The 19,913-nt window shown below is 47.6% G+C and overlaps 1 protein-coding gene across 1 annotated transcript in view; it reads right to left on the minus strand.

The window, feature by feature from the left end:
* The window catches only part of LOC120027817 (neuropilin-1a), a 94,091-nt gene that overhangs the window by 46,920 nt on the left and 27,258 nt on the right, over nt 1-19,913 (minus strand). Inside the window, exons 5-7 of the mRNA XM_038972863.1 lie at nt 11,458-11,685; nt 6,667-6,822; nt 3,754-3,920 (exon numbers count right to left, since the gene is read on the minus strand). Coding sequence (XP_038828791.1) covers nt 3,754-3,920; nt 6,667-6,822; nt 11,458-11,685 — 551 coding nt within the window. The remainder of the gene's footprint in view (nt 1-3,753; nt 3,921-6,666; nt 6,823-11,457; nt 11,686-19,913) is intronic.

Here is a 19,913-nt window from a genome sequence, read left to right on the forward strand (position 1 = left end):
TAATGAAACTTCTCTCTCTTCATGAGCTCAGGGAGGGCATATGCGCAGCGGCAAAGATTTCAAGAAATTATAAATTACACACCATACCAACACGGAATTCACTCTTTGTTACCGTAGAAACAGACGTGCCAGGCATCCACTTCTTTGTCATCTGGCATTGGAGCGCCCAACAGAGAACATCCCCTTTTTATCTTATTGTATTTTACTGCTAAATACAATTAAAGCTGCAATATGTAACTTTTTGGGCAACCTGACCAAATTCACATATAAATGTGAGCTATAGATCTGTCATTCTAATTGAAAGAAAGTCTAAGAAGCGGTAGATCTGTTCTATGTGCGCTATTTCTATGCTTCCCGTTCTTAAGTTTTAGTTTTTGCGTCTTTTACTTTTGGTTTTGTACTCCAGCTTCAAACAGCTGAAAATACAATATATTGGGTGATAGAAAATATATGTCTCAGCGGTTTAGATGGTACAATGATTCTCTACACTATGAAATTAGTGCACTTTGAAAGAAAGAAAGAAAAACCCTAGCATAATCAATACTCTATTGAGGATTCTGAACAGTTGCCGAATCGTTGTTCTTTTGCTCTGGCATCAGCACAGCGGGAGAGAGACACATTTAGACTTCATTAGGAGAGAAAGACAGTGAAGAACAGAACAGTACAGAGCAGAACGGCCCACTTGGTTTAAAGGGATGGTTTTAAATAAGTCCTCATTAAAACAAATAGGTATTTGAGTCAGATTCCCACTGAATTAAGTCTCTCAGGACACATAGGCTGAATCTAGCAACACTGGGAAAGGACAAGACCATAGTATCTACAGTATTTCTTATAAACTGCTTATCCTTCCACTTATCAATCATGATTTCATCTTGATTGTTGAAGAAACGAAGCCATAGGATCTCTATGGTCATAGCTCTCTGGTCAAACTCACAGGTTATGTCCGGACATGATAGGACCCATGACAATGAATTTGTGCCTATCTCCAGTATGAATGTGTGTTCTGTCGATCATTAACCTCCTCTATGTCCCAATAGATGCAACATCTTAGAGCTTAACTTCTTGACGCTAGGAGGCAGAATTTTTATGTTTGGAAAAATAACGTTCCCAATGTAAACGGCCTATTTCTCAGGCCCAGATGCTAGAATATGCATATAATTGACAGATTGGGATAGAAAACACTCTAAAGTTTCCAAAACTGTCAAAATATTGTCTGTGAGTATAACATAACTGATTTTGCAGGAAAACCTGAGGAAATCCAACCAGGAAGTGCCTCTTATTTTGAAAAATCCCTGTTCCATTGCCTGCCTTTCCTCCATTTAAAGGGATATCAACCAGATACCTTTTCCTATGGCTTCCTCAGGGTGTGAACAGTCTTTAGACATAGTTTCAAGCTTTTATTATGAAAAATGAGCAAGATTTATCAAATCGCGTCAGTGGACTGCCAGATGTCCTTGATTAGTTAATGTGCGCGAAAGTGGTAGCGCAACATTTTCTTTCTGTCTTGTATTGAATAGTTTACCCTCCGGTTGAAATATTATCGATTATTTATGTTAAAAACAACCTGAGGATTGATTATAAAAAAACGTTTGACATGTTTCTATGAACTTTACGGATACTATTTGGAATTTTCGTCTGCCCTTCATGACATGCACGAGCCTGTGGATTACTGACCATAACGCGCCACCCAAATGGAGGTTTTTTGATATAAAAATAATCTTTATCGAACAAAAGGAACATTTATTGTGTAACTGGGAGTCTCGTGAGTGCAAACATCCGAAGATCATCAAAGGTAAGCGATTAATTTGATTGCTTTTCTGACTTTCGTGACCAAGATACTATGCTGCTAGGTGTTTGTAATGTTTTGTCTACTGATCGATAAACTCACACTAACGCTTGGATTGCTTTCGCTGTAAAGCATATTTTCAAAATCTGACACGACAGGTGGATTAACAACAAGCTAAACTGTGTTTTGCTATATTGCACTTGTGATTTCATGAATATAAATATTTTTAGCAATTTTTTGAATTTGGCGCTCTGCAATTTAGCGGTTGTTGATGAAAATTATCCTGCTAAAGGGATCCGTGCGCCAAGAGGTTAACTGTGTAACTTCCTCTCTGAGAGACAATCAACGTCACACAACTGTAACCCTCTCCTCTAAAGGAACTGCTGCAGGAAGTAGTCTGGGACGGGACGGGAGTGTGAATCCCAAATGGCAGCCTTTTCCCTATATAGTGCACTACTCTTTGCCAGAGCACCACTGTATGGGTCCTGGTCAAAAGTAGTGCACTACTGTATAGGGAATAGGGTGCCATTTAGGGCACAGCCATCGGTTTCTCTCCAGTTCAATGGGCCCCTGCCAGACCCAGGGCTCTCCTCCCACTCACCCACAGAGCACAGAGCCAAGGGCCTCCTCCACAGACACACACACACACAAAAACAAACACACTCCCACTCCTCGAATTCAATTAGTCTGGAAGGGGCAACAGGGGCCCTCAGGACAATATTTTCATAGCAATAAGGAAAACCTAATTTATGAACGTCCCCCAAACAAATATCTGTCTCCAAGCCAGCTTACATTTAACAGACGCTCTTATCCTGAGCAAGAGCATACATTTGAGTACTTTCTCATACTGGTCCCCTGTGGAAATTGAACCCATAACACTGGCATTACAAGCACCATGCTCTACCAACTGACCCACACCGGTGGACTATTATAAAGCCTCTTGAGGACGACATACGTACAGTCGAGACAAACTTTCAACTTTTCAGCGACGCGAGGACGGACTATAATAAAATAAAATAACTTGTATAGGTAATGTAGTGTATGGTTGGGTCAGTGGGGTAACCACTTCAACACAATAACAGGCTCCAGGGTATGTGACATAGCAGTGCCTTTGGGATCAGAGACAGAGCTCCAGTCTTTTCATATAAAGTTCTCTGTCTGTGAATGTTAATGCAGATCCCAGCACACATGCAGTACAGTAAAACCCTATGATAACTATGCGTGTGTGTTGGTGGATATGTCCCCTGGGGCAGTAACCACAGCGGATGAGAGCGAGAGAGAGAGAGAGAGAGAGAGTGAGACTCTTTGTGGAGTGTCTGGAATCCACAGCTAGCCTGGAGTTCCACAGGAAGCATAAATTAATCACCAGATTTCTGGATCACCTTAAAAGATTTACCAAGCATGCCACAGGGGCGTCCTCAGAGCAGACAGACTTCTGGGATTGGACCAGGAAGGAGATTCAACTCCACTATAGTCACCACTCTGGATCTGAGTCCCAAATGGCACCGTATTCACCAAGTAGTGCACTTACATTGACCAGGGCACTACTTATGACCCTATTCCCTGTGTAGTGCACTACTTTTGACTTGGTCAAAAATATTGCACTACATAGGGAATAGGGTGCCATTTTGGACAAACACTGGTTCAGACAGTGATTCAGCTTCAATAAGACTTGTAAAAAGCCTGTGGTTGTTTTGTCTTTAAGCAGGGTGGATGACTTTGGAAAAGTTACAGCTTCCATATTACTTACATGGTAATGAACTTTTTACTGCTATAAACACACCCTTTCTCTTCACTTATTTATGATGAGACATTAGCCACCTTTGAGAAATTCTATGATGTCTTTGGGTCACGTGGCGGTCCCGCGTGGCCCAGTTGGTACAGCATGGAGCTAGCCAAGCCAAGACTGGCTGAGGCCATCCATACGAATATGTATGCACGCTCTGGATAAAAGCATCAGTCTGTACCTGTATCCACTCTTTGTTGTTGTCCTCTCCTGGTGTCCATGCGTTCTCATAGTAGTTGAGTCTGGCTCGCTCCGGGGACCAGCCAGGGTTGTACTGGGACGAAGCTACGATCTGCTCTGATGCTATCTCCCCTGACTCCATACCCAACGGGTCTGTACAGTCAAAGTCTGAGAGAGAGAGAGGGAGAAGGGGTGGGAAAGAAGGGGAGAGAGAGATTGTCTAAATTTAGAGCTGAAAGCACCATCCAGGCGTCCCAGGCCAGAGCACACATCAACCCCCAAAACAGAGCTGGTCCCTGGGGAGAGGGACACTCAGTGGCAGGGTCTGGGCTGGTACTCTGGTGGCCGGAATAAAGAGCCACATCAGTGCCGCCTCAGCTCAGCAGATTCTTGCTTCCGGTTCCTCTCTCCCACTACCACACACAGAGGCTTTAAATGGAAGGCAAGCACAGTGAAAGGGTGGTGCTACATCAAGACATAAAGCTTTAGTCATAAAACATTCAGTGTAGGGCTAAGTTCACTGTAAACTGTAATGGGAAAAGAGAAACTATTATGCATTAAAGTTGAGCTGGTAGTTTTTCCTCTGGTGCTGGTTCTTCTCTCCATTAAAGCTCCCTGTAGGCACTTTATGTGTTTCACACATGGTGCACATTTCCTAATATTGTTGTCCCTCGGGGTGTTAGGGCACGTTTAGTGTCGGTGTTCTGGGCCGTAAATATCCCAGAATGCCCTGTCCCACCCAGGATAGAGGGCATCTCCTTGTTTATGTTGACATGGTGCTACTGTCCAGGGTCAGCCAGTGTGTGTGTGTGCGTGCGTGCGTGCGTGTGTGTGTAAGTATACAACCACCGGCCAGGTCAAGAGGTGAGCTCTTCTTCCGCCATTCCCCGGAGTCCCATATGTAGCGGAGTTGTCTAGACGCTGACCCTATGACCCCCAGGGTCAGGCTCGGACCCAGGCCCCAGTCTGACCCTGCTGTCTCTAGTCACCCACCCACCTACATCCCCGCACACACACACACACACACACACACACACACACACACACACACACACACACACACACACACACACACACACACACACACACACACACACACACACACACACACTCACTCACATATTAAGGCAGGCACACACAGTTACGTATTGCGTATATCAGCGTTGTTCAGCGTCCCAGAGACACAGGTCTGAAAGGTGTCAAGCAGATGGAGAGACCATCTGTTTTAGCTCATAGACAGTCCCTGACTGCTGCATACCCTATATATTACTCACTACTGCAGAGAGAGAGAGAGAGAGAGAGAGAGAGAGAGAGATGCAAAGACGAGGGAAAAATATATATATATCACACTCCACTCTTTTCTTCTCCTCTCTCAAAGACCCCCTTCTTCTTCTTCTTCTTCTTCTTCTCAACATGTTGGAGGAGGAATCTGAATCTCTCCATAAACACCAACCAGACCCAGTTGACCTTCTATCTGCCCTCTGACTGTAAACAAAGAGTCTCTGCTTGTCAGCACTGAGGTAAATGTGATCATGTGTGCTGCTATCAGCTATAAGCTATCAGCCTGCATTTTAAGCAGCAGCCCATTCCGTGAAGTGTGGCGCTGGGGGATCAGGGAGATAGTAGGGAAGTGTTCCAAATGGCACCCTATTCCATTTATAGTGCACTACTTTTGACCAGAGCCCTATGCAGCCTAAATCAGGGCTGTCAGGGAGAGAAGACAAGCCTGCTTCATAACCATCAAAGCAACACCTTATCCATCCTACATAACCCCCTCTCAACTGAAGTGTACAAGTCTTATAATATGTACGGGGTAAAAAGGAAAACCCATAGATTATACATCAAAGGGCGTAATAATACATTCCTACTAGAGCACCACAGTAGATAAAAACTGTCAGAGACTTGATCTATCGTCTCTCTGATATGAGGATTCATTCAGCCAGGTCGTAAGCTGCCAACTGCATAATTAGGTAAGTACGACAGATGTCAAATAATGCAGTGACTTGATGAGTTCATGTTGGTGGATTAGTGTTGTGATTGTATCTGTCCCTATCTAATAAATGAAATACTGGTGGATTAGTGTTCAGTCTGAACACATGTTATGTTTACGTTGCCATGGTGCTGAGCTGTAGGGACTATAGGGACTAGTGACACAGGCAGTCATCGCTGTATGCGGCTGTGCTCAGGCTCTGTGTGAGTCTATCTAGGGACCTCAGCACACATGCATATCACTACTCCCCACGGGGGACCTAGCACCATCTGGGATGATTAGTGTTTTTTCAACACCAGTCATCGCCATAACAACCCGAGGGGGGGGGGGGGGGGGGGGGGGGGGGGGGGGGAGAGAGGGGATGACTGGAGGGGTGGCTTGTGGAAAGATTTATGGGCTTCGAGGTGGTTGTGTTTCATCAATGAAATGTTTAGCCGGAGCATTTCTCAAATTGGGGTCATGGGGGCCAGGCCCCAGGACGAAGATGATGCTGTGTTAGTGGCTGGGACACTGTCTGGAGGGGCTGGTGAGGCACTCTGCACCCCCGGTGACTCTGCACCCCCGGTGTCTCTGCCCCCCCAGCCCCACTGTGTTAAAGTCAGACCTCGTAAACTGGGGGAGATGGCCCATGCCTTGTATCACATCTCCTGAATGAAAAGACTGGGAGCTGTTGATTTATTAACTGACTATAGTCCCACATTAAACTACATGTGTGTAGCAGTGGAACAGGGACCACCCCTCGTATGTAGGGAGGGGTGTATGGTAGTTTCAGTATGTATAGGGATTGTAGCTTTATCACTCATGGTGAAAGGTCATTTTAGCAAATGCTAAATGTAGATATTTTTTTACATTTTATCCTAGTAGACAATTAAAATAATGCATCTCTCATTGTAATCGGACCATTGATGATAGACAGTCACCTACCTTCTGGCACGGTCCGTTCCAACACAGTGAAGTTGGCAGAGAAGCCCTCCTTGGCGATGGCACTGTCTGTGTTGATTATCAGGGCTAGGATGCCCGTATAAGAGATGATACGACCAGGGGTGTTCTGACCACAGTACCGCCCAATGTACGGACCAACTGGAGAGAGAGAGAGGGAAGGAGGGAGGGAGACAGGGAAAGGGGAGGGGGAGAGAGGGTGGGGAGATAGGGAGTAGAGAGGGAAAGAAGAGAGGGAAGGAGAGAAAGAGAGTGAGAGAGAGAGAGAGGGAGATTGTCAGTTACCAAGGTCACAGCTGAAGGTGGGAGTGTGTGTAAAGTTAGGAGTTAAGTCAGTATTTGCTTGCCCTAGGCCTGTCACATGGGTGTTCATACACAATAAACACAGCCCCCCCCCCCCCCCACCCACCAATGGAGGTGAGAAAACTAGTGTGTTGATGAAGCTATGAGAAGGACCTAAGACCTGGGGCTGTATTTGTGTTAGACCAGAGAGGGTTTTCACTAAGTGACCTCATAAAGAGGCATGGGAAAACATTCGACACCCACAAAACACAAAGAGATGGAGAGAGAGAAAGAGAGAGGAAGAGGGACTCCTTGTTAAGACGAAACAAGGTCGAGGTTTCCGTCTGTTTTGCACCAGTCATAAATTCCTGGGCCTTTTTAAATGCGAATGATGTTTTAGTGTTGAGGTGGGTATGGTCTGGCCTGGTTTAGTGTTGAGGTGGGTATGTATGGTCTGGCCACAGTGGAGAGAGTTCTCAAAGACTTGTTTAGTGTTGAGGTGGGTATGGTCTGGTCTGGTTTAGTGTTGAGGTGGGTATGGTCTGGCCTGGTTTAGTGTTGAGGTGGGTATGTATGGTCTAGTCTGGTTTAGTGTTGAGGTGGGTATGTATGGTCTAGTCTGGTTTAGTGTTGAGGTGGGTATGTATGGTCTAGTCTGGTTTAGTGTTGAGGTGGGTATGTATGGTCTAGTCTGGTTTAGTGTTGAGGTGGGTATGTATGGTCTGGCCTGGTTTAGTGTTGAGGTGGGTATATATGGTCTGGCCTGGTTTAGTGTTGAGGTGGGTATGTATGGTCTGGCCTGGTTTAGTGTTGAGGTGGGTATGTATGGTCTGGCCTGGTTTAGTGTTGAGGTGGGTATGTATGGTCTGGCCTGGTTTAGTGTTGAGGTGGGTATGTATGGTCTGGCCTGGTTTAGTGTTGAGGTGGGTATGGTCTGGCCTGGTTTAGTGTTGAGGTGGGTATGTATGGTCTGGCCACAGTGGAGAGAGTTCTCAAAGACTTGTTTAGTGTTGAGGTGGGTATGTATGGTCTGGCCTGGTTTAGTGTTGAGGTGGGTATGTATGGTCTGGCCTGGTTTAGTGTTGAGGTGGGTATGGTCTAGTCTGGTTTAGTGTTGAGGTGGGTATGTATGGTCTGGCCTGGTTTAGTGTTGAGGTGGGTATGTATGGTCTGGCCTGGTTTAGTGTTGAGGTGGGTATGGTCTGGCCTGGTTTAGTGTTGAGGTGGGTATGGTCTGGCCTGGTTTAGTGTTGAGGTGGGGATGTATGGTCTGGCCTGGTTTAGTGTTGAGGTGGGTATGTATGGTCTGGCCTGGTTTAGTGTTGAGGTGGGTATATACGGTCTGGTCTGGTTTAGTGTTGAGGTGGGTATGTATGGTCTGGCCTGGTTTAGTGTTGAGGTGGGTATGGTCTGGCCTGGTTTAGTGTTGAGGTGGGTATGTATGGTCTGGCCTGGTTTAGTGTTGAGGTGGGTATGGTCTGGCCTGGTTTAGTGTTGAGGTGGGTATGTATGGTCTGGCCTGGTTTAGTGTTGAGGTGGGTATGGTCTGGCCTGGTTTAGTGTTGAGGTGGGTATGTATGGTCTGGCCTGGTTTAGTGTTGAGGTGGGTATGGTCTGGCCTGGTTTAGTGTTGAGGTGGGTATGTATGGTCTGGCCTGGCCTGGTTTAGTGTTGAGGTGGGTATGTATGGCCTGGCCTGGTTTAGTGTTGAGGTGGGTATGTATGGTCTGGCCTGGTTTAGTGTTGAGGTGGGTATGGTCTGGCCTGGTTTAGTGTTGAGGTGGGTATATATGGTCTGGCCTGGTTTAGTGTTGAGGTGGGTATGTATGTATGGTCTGGCCTGGTTTAGTGTTGAGGTGGGTATATATGGTCTGGCCTGGTTTAGTGTTGAGGTGGGTATGTATGGTCTGGCCTGGTTTAGTGTTGAGGTGGGTATGTATGGTCTGGCCTGGTTTAGTGTTGAGGTGGGTATGTATGGTCTGGCCTGGTTTAGTGTTGAGGTGGGTATGGTCTGGCCTCAGTGGAGAGGAAAGAAAGACCAAAGAAATGGAGAGAAAGGGAAAAAAGGGAATAAGAGAAGGTCAAAAGAAAAGAATGCAATAAAAGTCAAACCAGGACACGTTCCACTGAGCACTTTAAATTAGTTTGTGACACATTGTGTGTGTGTGTGTGTGTGTGTGTGTGTGTGTGTGTGTGTGTGTGTGTGTGTGTGTGTGTGTGTGTGTGTGTGTGCATGCTTACGTGCCTGTCTGTGTGTTCCTCTGTCTAGATGTTAAGCAGGTCTGGAGGCCTGGTGCTTATCTCTGATTAGTAAGCCTGTGATCAGTGGTGAGTGAAGGTCAGGCTGCTGCCCTGCTCCCCTCTCAACCTATCACCTCCCCTCACTCTGACATGCCATGTACAACCAGGCCTAACATCCAGACACACAGATGAAAGGGAGAGGGGGTTCGCCAGGACAGGGTCTGATGGCTCAGATTCAGCATTATAACACGGGGGGGGGGGGGGGGGGGGGGGTATGAACTGGGGTTTAGGGGGGAAGGGCATGACTCCTCTACCATCCAGTGTAGGATGGCCTGGTGTGTGTGGTGGTAGGGGGAGGGGAGGCATCTCCTAAATGATCTGCATGACTCAACGGCACTATGAAAATGTTAAATGCTCTGTTGTGAACTCTGTGTCTCTGCATGTCTCTATGGTCCTGGTGGGAGGAGAGAGGAGGGGAGGAGAGAGAAGGGGAGATGGAGGGAGGGGGGGTAGGGAAGAGAGAGGGGAGGAGAGAGGAGGGGAGACGGAGGGAGGGGGGAGGAGTAGGGAAGAGAGAGGGGAGGAGAGAGGAGGGGAGACGGAGGGAGGGGGAGGAGTAGGGAAGAGAGAGTGGGGAGGAGAGAGGAGGGGAGATGGAGGGAGGGGCGAGGAGGAGGGAAGAGAGAGGGGAGGAGAGAGAGAAGTGGAGAAGAGAGAGGGGGAGGAGTGGAGAAGAGAGAAGGGGAGGAGATGGAGGGATGGAGAGGAGTGGAAAAGAGAGAGGGGGGAGGAGGGGAGAAGAGAGAAGGGGGAGGAGAAAGGATGGGAGATGGAGGGATGGGGAGGAGAGAGGAGGGGAGATGGAGAGAGGGGGAGGAGAGAGGAGGGGAGATGGAGGGAGGGGGAGGAGTAGGGGAGAGAGAGGGGGAGGAGAGAGGAGGGGAGATGGAGGGAGGGGGAGGAGTGGAAAAGAGAGAGGGGGGAGGAGTGGAGAAGAGAGAAGGGGGAGGAGAGAGGAGGGGGAAGGAGAGAGAAGGGGAGATGGAAAGAGGGGGGGAGGAGAGAGGAGGGGAGATGGAGTGAGGGGGAGGAGAGAGAGGGGAGATGGAGAGAACGAGGGGGGAGGAGTAGGGAAGAGAGATGGGGAGGGGGGAGGGAGGAGGGGAGGAGTGGGAGGAGAGAGGAGGTGAGATGGAGAGAGGGGGGAGAAGAGAGGAGGGGAGATGGAGAGAGGGGGGAGGAGAGAGGAGGGGAGATGGAGGGAATGAGGGGGGAGGAGAGAGGAGGGGAGATGGTGCGCCTCCAGCCTTCCGTGCTAATGCACCACTGATCTAAAAGGCACCACAGGTACTGTGCCCAGCCCTCATCAGACAGGGCCTGACACACAGCACGGCCCCCAACCTCCCCCTACGTCTCTTCTGTCTCCTCCATGGCCTCTCCCCTCCCATGCTCCAGGCCCTGCTGTCTCACACACCCAATTACTCTGGATGTGAGAAGTGTTATGTTGTTATTTTGCAGTTTTTAGACCCCCAAACGACAAGAGAGAAGACTGCTGTGGGTGGCTGTATATTTTCTTTGTTTTCAATGGAAACATTATTTGCGCTCAGACAGGAATAAGAAACCCTTATTCTGAGAGTGTTAAATAAAAGTTTCAGAATTTCATATTCAGAATAAACTTGTGTTCCTGAGAGAGGGTAGTTTCATGTTAACGTCTCTGTTTATCGGAGACGTCAGCGTTGTTGATGCGTTTCACCGAGGGATTCAAATAAAAGTGATAATTATGTGACATAGACTGAGCCCGCGAGGTCTTCACAGCCTGTTTAATCAACACTGTTCTTTTTGGAGAAATGATACACCTTCTATGTCATACCTGAGGCAAGTCTGACACTGTTCAAAGCCATTTTAAACTCAGTGAGAAACAACAACTAAATCCCAACCTAGGCAGAGTTCAGGTTGTTTTTGGACAGGGGAAAGTCCACTCCTGACTGGTCAACAGTAGGTACCACCCATGTCTACATACCAGGCCTTCTCCCAACTGACAAACATAAACAACTCCCCCAACACAATAGGTGACTGTACAGGAAGGAAGGGAGTACGGTAGACTAGGACATGTTTGGCATTGAGCCATGATGACTAAGCTATGTGTCCAGTCCACATTCATCAGTCCTATTCAGTGTGTTTATATTACCACAGTGTATAATACTAACGCTAACAAAGATACTATATCTGACCAGATATTTGACTGTGGCTCACCTCCAGGGAAGCCGTCCCAGATCTCTAGCCTATCGTATCGACAGAAGACCCCGGTGGGAGGAGTGGTGTCAGGCTCCAGCTCGAAGCTCTCGAACTCCAGGATGATCTCGGACATCTTGGGGGAGAAGATCATGAAGGTGCAGTCCAGGTTGTTGGGATACTTCTCCGGGAAACCAGGTGACTTTATCACCCCGCTGTTAGACGTGAGGTTCCTGGAACATTCCGGACCTGAGAGGAGGAGAGGAAAAGAGAGATTTTGAATTGATATATCCTTTATTAAACCAGGGCTTTGACATCTATTTTGCAACTGAGAAAGAAGGAAAGTTAAGGAAAGGTTTAAGAGAAAGAGAGAGGAAGAGCGAGAGAGGACGGAAAGAAGACAGAAATAAAGAGGATAGAGAAAGGGATACTTTTGATGTGTCTTGTTTTGTGGGTTGAGAAGCTCTGTGAGCCAGCTGGTGCTTTGAAGTGGTGCTTTATGGCACTGAGACCACCTTAACATTGTTGTCATTCATTCAATGGGCTGCCGATAGACCAAAGGCTGGAGAATATACACCACTCCTCCCTTCTCTCTCAACTTCTTATTCTCTTTCTGTCATTGACTTCCCACTTCTGCATCCCTCAGTGTGTGTGTGTGTGTGTGTGTGTGTGTGTGTGTGTGTGTGTGTGTGTGTGTGTGTGTGTGTGTGTGTGTGTGTGTGTGTGTGTGTGTGTGTGTTGAATCTGCTGCTGCTGTAACATCTAGCCAGAGTGAGTATAAACATCATAGAAAAGCCTCAATCACCAGCATGGGGCTGAATGAACATGCACCCGGACACAAACATGCACGCACACGAACACACACACACACATGAACACACACACACACACACACACACACACACACACACACACACACACACACACACACACACACACACACACACACACACACACACACACACACACACACACACACACACACACACACCAGCCCCCTCATTACACGTCTTTGTGACATATGAGAAGTGCTTAGAGAAAATTACAGCCTCAGTGATGAGAGGCAAGGGGGGCTACAAACACACACACACACACACACACACACACACACACACACACACACACACACACACACACACACACACACACACACACACACACACACACACACACACACACACACACACACACACACACACACACACACTCTCACACATACATTTGCCAGTTTGATGTTTTATACCAACAAGTCAAAACATTTACTCATGGCTCTGTGGAGAAGAGGCTTTCAGATGATGAGGGAAGTGAGCAGATTTCACACATGCGTCATTTTACACAGCATCATGGCCAGACAAGTATGATTTATTAACACTGCTTGAAGATTGGCAGGACAAATACCAAAAACTGCATAAAAAACGATTTACTGGTATTCTAACTCGAGACCATTAGCCTGATGCACGGCACACCATCAGAGAAGACTAAACCATTGTTAACTCATGTTATCATTACAACCATTAGTCGTAGAACTGTGCAGCGGTTAATGTCACGTCCATGTTATTCTGACAACCTCTCCATGGGTGCAGGCTGATTGAGGCAGAAATTATGGGGGAGCCATCACCATCACCATCACCATGTGTGGCTAGTTAGATAGAGCTCTGTACACCAGTGTAACAGCCCACGTAGCTTAAGTGAATGTGGCAAAGTTTTTTCCCCCTGTTATTTAGTCATCTGCAGGCATCTCACCAGGCCCCAAATTCAGGACCATCAGGACCACTTCAATCAGTCTAACACACGTTGGAAATGAGAGGAGAGTGGCTTATGTCTTGGCTTTTTGGGGGGGAAGGGTTGAGGGCGGGGTTGAGGGCGGGCTGGAAGAATAAGGCAAGGCAGGAACACCATTTCGGTTTGACTGTGATGCGAGTTGACATTTAGTGCTGCTCTAAAAGCTGCTGCTTTCCAAAACAGCGGGTCTGGCCATTCATTTTTCCTTTGGAAAACCAGAAGAGACCAGAGAGCGATTTCAACTGCGCTAAAATATCGTTCCCATAGATGTGGCTCTCCAGAACTCTGTTGGCCTCCACTTAAAGTCTGATCCTGCGGTCGGCTGAGTTGGGGGACGGAGGAAGGTTCAGGGGCCCACAGGTGTGTGTGGAACATAACAGACCAGACAACCGGCTACTCCATGGAAAGAAGTCTCCGACAGCCCTTAAGTGCACTGAACTACAGTCTGCTGCAGAGTTCCTAGTGGATATACAATTTAAAGAAAGAACAGCTTGATATTGCTTCCAGACTGTAGCTCTGTCTGAGAGGAGCTTTCCATTTGGTCGCCGCTTTCTGTCGCTGTTATCTCATATGATGTTTGACAAGTGTAGAATTGGTCCAAAAGAAAATCCTTTCAGACAAAAAACAATACAAAAGAAAAAAAAGAATCCTTTCACACTGTGTGACTTTGCTCCCAATGCCTGTGTGAGGGGCGGAGGACAGCGCTAGCCACTCGCTAGGACTGCAGGGCTACCTTAGAGCAGGATCAAAGGACAGTCAAAAGGAGTGGGAGAGATGGAGCGCTAGGCTAGTGGGTAACAGGAGAGCATGTCTGTCTGTCTCCGCTACGCTCTCTCTGTGCGCCATAATTCCATGTTATCACCACCACCTCCTCCATCCAGACTCCACCCCTTTCATAGTTTCAATCAGCCACAGAGCAAAGAGGGACAGGGAAGGGCAAACTAGCGGCCATTGTGTGTTTTTGTGTGGGTGTCTTGAAAAAGATGATGAGCACAGAGAAAAAGATCAGAACGGAATAAGATGGAATAAAGGAAAGGTCCATTCTCCCCTGAAGAGATAATCAGAAAACAGATCTCTCCTTGGTCTCATTTTATCTCCTTCTGCACGGAAGGTCATTCCTCAAAAGTTCCTCTCATCTCTAGCTACCTCTCTACCCACGATGCTTTGTGTTGCGTGATGGTATGCTACAGTTGAGCTATTTACTGTGTGCGTGTTTGTGTCTGTGTGTGGCCAGCTTCAGGAGGCAAATAATGTGGTACACCTTCTACACCTGCATTGCTTGCTGTTTGGGGTTTTAGGCTGGGTTTCTGTACAGCACTTCGAGATATTAGCTGATGTACAAAGGGCTATATAAAATAAACTTGATTGATTGATTGATTGTATTGATAACCACACGTTAACCCACAACCCCCTGTCTGTCTCTTTCTGGTTTTGCTACTGTTGTTTGTGAATCGCATCGCCCCCGAGAGCCGTACCAAGATGCACAGGGCCTGTAAACACTCCAGAGCTTCTTCCTGAAAAACACAACCTTCTCAGAGCGAGGCTCAGTTGAGCGCATCCCCATATCACCCGCTCCTCTACCTGCCAGGGCCCACCGCCACACACACACACACACACACAGTGTTATGACGGGTGTTGAGACGAGCTGCAGCCTCAAAAACACAGTGTTATGACGGGTGTTGAGACGAGCTGCAGCCTCAAAAACACAGTGTTATGACGGGTGTTGAGACGAGCTGCAGCCTCAAAAACACAGTGTTATGACGGGTGTTGAGACGAGCTGCAGCCTCAAAAACACAGTGTTATGACGGGTGTTGAGACGAGCTGCAGCCTCAAAAACACAGTGTTATGACGGGTGTTGAGACGAGCTGCAGCCTCAAAAACACAGTGTTATGACGGGTGTTGAGACGAGCTGCAGCCTCAAAAACACAGTGTTACACCCCAAATGGCATCCTATTCCCTAAGGTCTAAAGTAGTGCACTATGTAGAGTTTATTTAACAGGTCAAAGTCACAACTTGTTAAATATATCTTTCACATTTTCTAACCTCAAAGTCCCAAAAGGCTAAGGATTTACATTTCGTGTCCAAATCTTCAACGTACCCAAATCTTTACGGACACATAGACCAATCAACCAATCCCTATCCCAGTCTGTTGTCCCCACATGCTTCAAGATGGCCACCATTGTTCCTGTTCCCAAGAAAGCTAAGGTAACTGAACTAAATGACTATCGCACTGTACCACTTACTTCTGACATCATGAAGGGCTTTGAGAGACTAGTCAAGGATCATATCACCTCCACCCTACCTGATACCCTCGACCCACTCCAATTTGCTTACCTCCCCAATAGGTTCAGTGACGATGCCATCGCCATCACACTGCACACTGCCCTATCCCATCTGGACAAGAGGAATACCTATGTAAGAATGCTGTTCATTGACTACAGCTCAGCATTTAACACCATAGTACCCTCCAAACTCGTCATTAAGCTCGAGACCCTGGGTCTCGACCCCGCCCTGTGCAACTGGGTCCTGGACTTTCTGACGGACAGCCCCTAGGTGGTGAGGGTAGGTAACAACATCTCCACCCCACTGATCCTCAACACTGGAGCCCCACAAGGATGCGTTCTCAGCCCTCTCCTGTACTCCCTGTTCACCCATGACAGCGTGGCCATGCACGCCTCCAACTCAATCATCAAGTTTGCAGACGACACTACAGTGGTAGGCCTGATTACCAACACCGACGAGACGGCCTACAGGGAGGAGGTGAGGGCACTCGGAGTGTGGTGTCAGGAAAACAACCTCTACCTCAACGTCAACAAAACAAAGGAGATGATCGTGGACTTCAGGAAACAGCAGAGGGAGCACCCCCCTATCCACATCGACGGGACAGGACTGGAGAAGGTGGAAAGTTTTAAGTTCCTCTGCTTACACATCACGGACAAACTGAAATGGTCCACCCACACAGACAGCGTTTTGAAGAAGGTGCAGCAGCGCCTCTTCCACCTCAGGAGGCTGAAGAAATGTGGCTTGTCATCTAAAACACTGACAAACTTTTACAGATGCACAATCGAGAGCATCCTGTCGGGCTGTATCACCGCCTGGTACGGCAATTGCACCGCCCTTAACCACAAGGCTCTCCAGAGGGTGGTGCAGTCTGCCCAACGCATCACCGGGGCCAAACTACCTGCCCTCCAGGACACCTACACCACCCGATGTCACAGGAAGGCCAAAAAGATCATCAAGGACAACAACCACCCGAGCCACTGCCTGTTCACCCCGCTACCATCAAGAAGGCGAGATCAGTACTGGTGCATCAAAGCTGGGACCGAGAGACTGAAAAACAGCTTCTATCTCAAGGCCACAGACTGTTAAACAGCCATCCCTAACATAGAGTAGCTGATGCCAACATACAGTCTCAAATCTCTGGCCACTTAAATAAACAGACTTAATAAAGGAATCCCCAGCCACTTTAAATAACGCCACTTTAATCATGTTTACATATCCTACATTACTCATCTCATATGTATATACTGTATTCTACACCATCTACTGCATCTTGCCTATGCCGCACGCCATCGCTCATCCATATATTTATATGTATATTCTTAGTCATCCCTTTACATTTGTGTGTATTTGTGTGTACACACAAAGGTAGTTGTTGTGAATTTGTTAGATTACTTGTTAGATTTTACTGCATAGTCGGAACTAGAAGCACAAGCATTCCGCTACACTCGCATTAACATCTGCTAACCATGTGTATGTGACCGATACAATTTGATTTGATTTGAAATACGATTTCAACAGCCAACTTGGGGCCTCTTTCAACATGCTTGTCCCCTGATACATTTTCCCTTAGGCTAGGTGTTTCTATTTAACATTTCAAAATGTTTCTTTAGATGGTGAAAGGAGACTGCTGTAATACCGTGTGGCTCATCGTTGGTTGACACGGCGACATGGCACATGCCTTTAACATGACTGCCTCTCTCTCTCTCTCTCTCCCTCCTTCCCTGCCTGGTCAGGATTATTAGGGACCGGGGCCTTAATGTCCAGGGGTGCTGTTCTAAGTCTGCTGAGCAAATCACTGCTGCTTATTTTCCATGTGTCGATCTGGTTGATAATTAGCCGTCCGCCTAGTAACTAGCTACTTCTGGGTGGACGTTTCCTCGCCTGTAGCTACACTGATAAAAGGGTTAGCGGGCAGTGGACAATTACTCTTTGGACACATAATCAAATGTTAACCCGAAGCTACAGCTGGGGGTGTGTGTCATTCATTCAAACATAAACGCACACGCACACACTCGCTCTCTTTGACACACTGACAGGCATTTAGCATGTCAACATGCTTATGACATAATTTCCTCCTAGGTTGACCGTGAGGGATGAGACAGAGCATCAATGAGGGGCCTTAAGCATAAAGAGAGAGTTTGAGTCTAAAGTTTCTATGGGGTGTGTGCCTGTGCCAGATGTGACCTGTGCCTATGAGAGCGCTCACGAGATGAAAGCTAAACGGTCCACGTGCCCTGCATCAGTCTCCCCCTCTCCCTCACCTCTCCCCATTCCCTCCTTCTCTCCTGGGAGTTGACACAGGTGTCCTCGTAAAAAGCGCAAGCAGAGCAGGAACATGATAAACGGCTCTGGGGAGTGAAATGCGGAATGATGGGGCTTTTCACTTAAAGGTAGGGCAGATGACCTCCCTCATCCCCTCCTCTCCCCTCCTTCCCAATCCCCTTTTCTCCACTCTTCAAATTCCATCACAGTGAGCAGCATCAGGGAGAGGGGGAGGATGGATGGAGGGAGGAACAGTGGCATGATCCCTGCCTCTCTCCCCCTCTCTCTCCCCCTCTCTCTCTTTGCCCACTTCAATGGGCCCGGCGCCAGGCTTGATGTGGCTCTGAGAGTTACAAATTGCAAAGCTGTTAACCAGAAGCATATGGCTTCTTTCAGAAGGAGGGACCTTTTCTGAGACACTTGAGGAAGACTTTAAGTGAGACAAGATGACAGGATAAACATAAAGGCTTCTAGTCAGGAAGGATGGCCTGTTTGTCTTCTGAAATCCGGCCCGGACCATTTGGGCTAAAGGGGTGGTGGTGGGAACTTGGAGGAGTTAGCTGTATCTTAGTTTTGGTGACCCTAGTGCACTCCAGCAATAGACAACATAAGCTGGACTTGTCTGTCTGTCTGTCTGTCTGTCTGTCTGTCTGTCTGTCTGTCTGTCTGTCTGTCTGTCTGTCTGTCTGTCTGTCTGTCTGTCTGTCTGTCTGTCTGTCTGTCTGTCTGTCTGTCTGTCTGTCTGTCTGTCTGTCTGTCTGTCTGTCTGTCTGTCTGTCTCTCTCTCTGTGTCTCTCTCTCTGTGTCTCTCTCTCTGTGTCTCTCTCTCTCTCTCTCTTTCTCTCTCTTTCTCTCTCTCTCTCTCTGTGTCTCTCTCTCTCTCTCTTTCTCTCTCTCTCTCTCTTTCTCTCTCTCTCTCTCTGTGGAGCGAGGCCGACAATTTACTGCCCATTAAAGAAATAGCCCGGGCTAATTAAGATCCCTGGATTGAAAAACCAGTGTGTGTGTGAGAGATGTGGAGGACCACAAACAACCTGTTTTTTCCCCCCAATTATACATTCCTCTGCTCTGTTGAGTGCACCGCTGATGAGAGCCAGGGCTGCGCTCCAGGTTCCTCACAGAGAGTCTAGGTGTCTATGCACGTGTATGTACCCTGTTTCTCATCTGACCTTGACCCCTCATTTACCTCTGAAAGAACACAGCCCCCATTGCCTGAAGCTGCCCTCTAACCACAAGTCTAGTACTGTATAGATACTGTAATATTCCTCCATTCAGGCTCATTAAGATGCACGGCATTCCTTGCATTACTTCCCCAACGCTATCTCAACATCTGTGTATCATGAAGTTTACATGTGTTAGCCAACACAAATCTGCTGACGCGTATCTGGCTAATACCACCCCGGTGTTGATACGCTTACCTAATCAACGAGCTGGCTGCTCTCTAAACCAAAGGATGGAGGCTAATGTTCCGTTCCAAATGGAAACCTATTCCCTATATAGTGCACTACTTTTGAGCAGAGCCATATTGGCCCTTTTCAAAGGTAGTGCACTAAATAGGGAATAGGGTGCAATTTGGGATGGATCATAAGCATCCATCCTTTGGTTTAGAGAGCAGCCAGCTCGTTGATTAGGTAAGCGTATCAACACCGGGGTGGTATTAGCCAGATAGCCAACACAAAGCTGCTGATAATAACACATGTAAACTTTTATTTATTAGGATCCCCATTAGCCGACGCCAATGGCGACAGCAAGTCTTACTGGAGTCCGACACATTTGGTTTAATTGATCTCAGAGCCTCCGCCTTGGCGGCAACCGGCTCTGCTGTAGTCAAAACACAACGTTGGTTTCAAAGCTAAACAAGTTTCTGTTGCCTGGCTGCCACAGAAGAACCGGCCCGGTCCTGACGGCACAACCATGATGCCAGCTCTACAGGGGATGGTCCTGGAGCAAAACATCCCACCAAGAAGACAGCATCCTGGGTAATCTCCAGTAGGCTCCAATGACATATTCCCCTCTCAGTGAAAACACATCTGGATATCAATATGATATATTTCTCCATATCGCAACGCCCTATACTCAGCACTTCTTCCCCCCATCCCTCGTAGCCCAGGGGCCCTAACCCAGCTCATTTCTAATCAGTCCTTTTAATG

Source organism: Salvelinus namaycush, chromosome 33, assembly GCF_016432855.1.
Source record: "Salvelinus namaycush isolate Seneca chromosome 33, SaNama_1.0, whole genome shotgun sequence".
Taxonomy (NCBI): domain Eukaryota; kingdom Metazoa; phylum Chordata; class Actinopteri; order Salmoniformes; family Salmonidae; genus Salvelinus; species Salvelinus namaycush.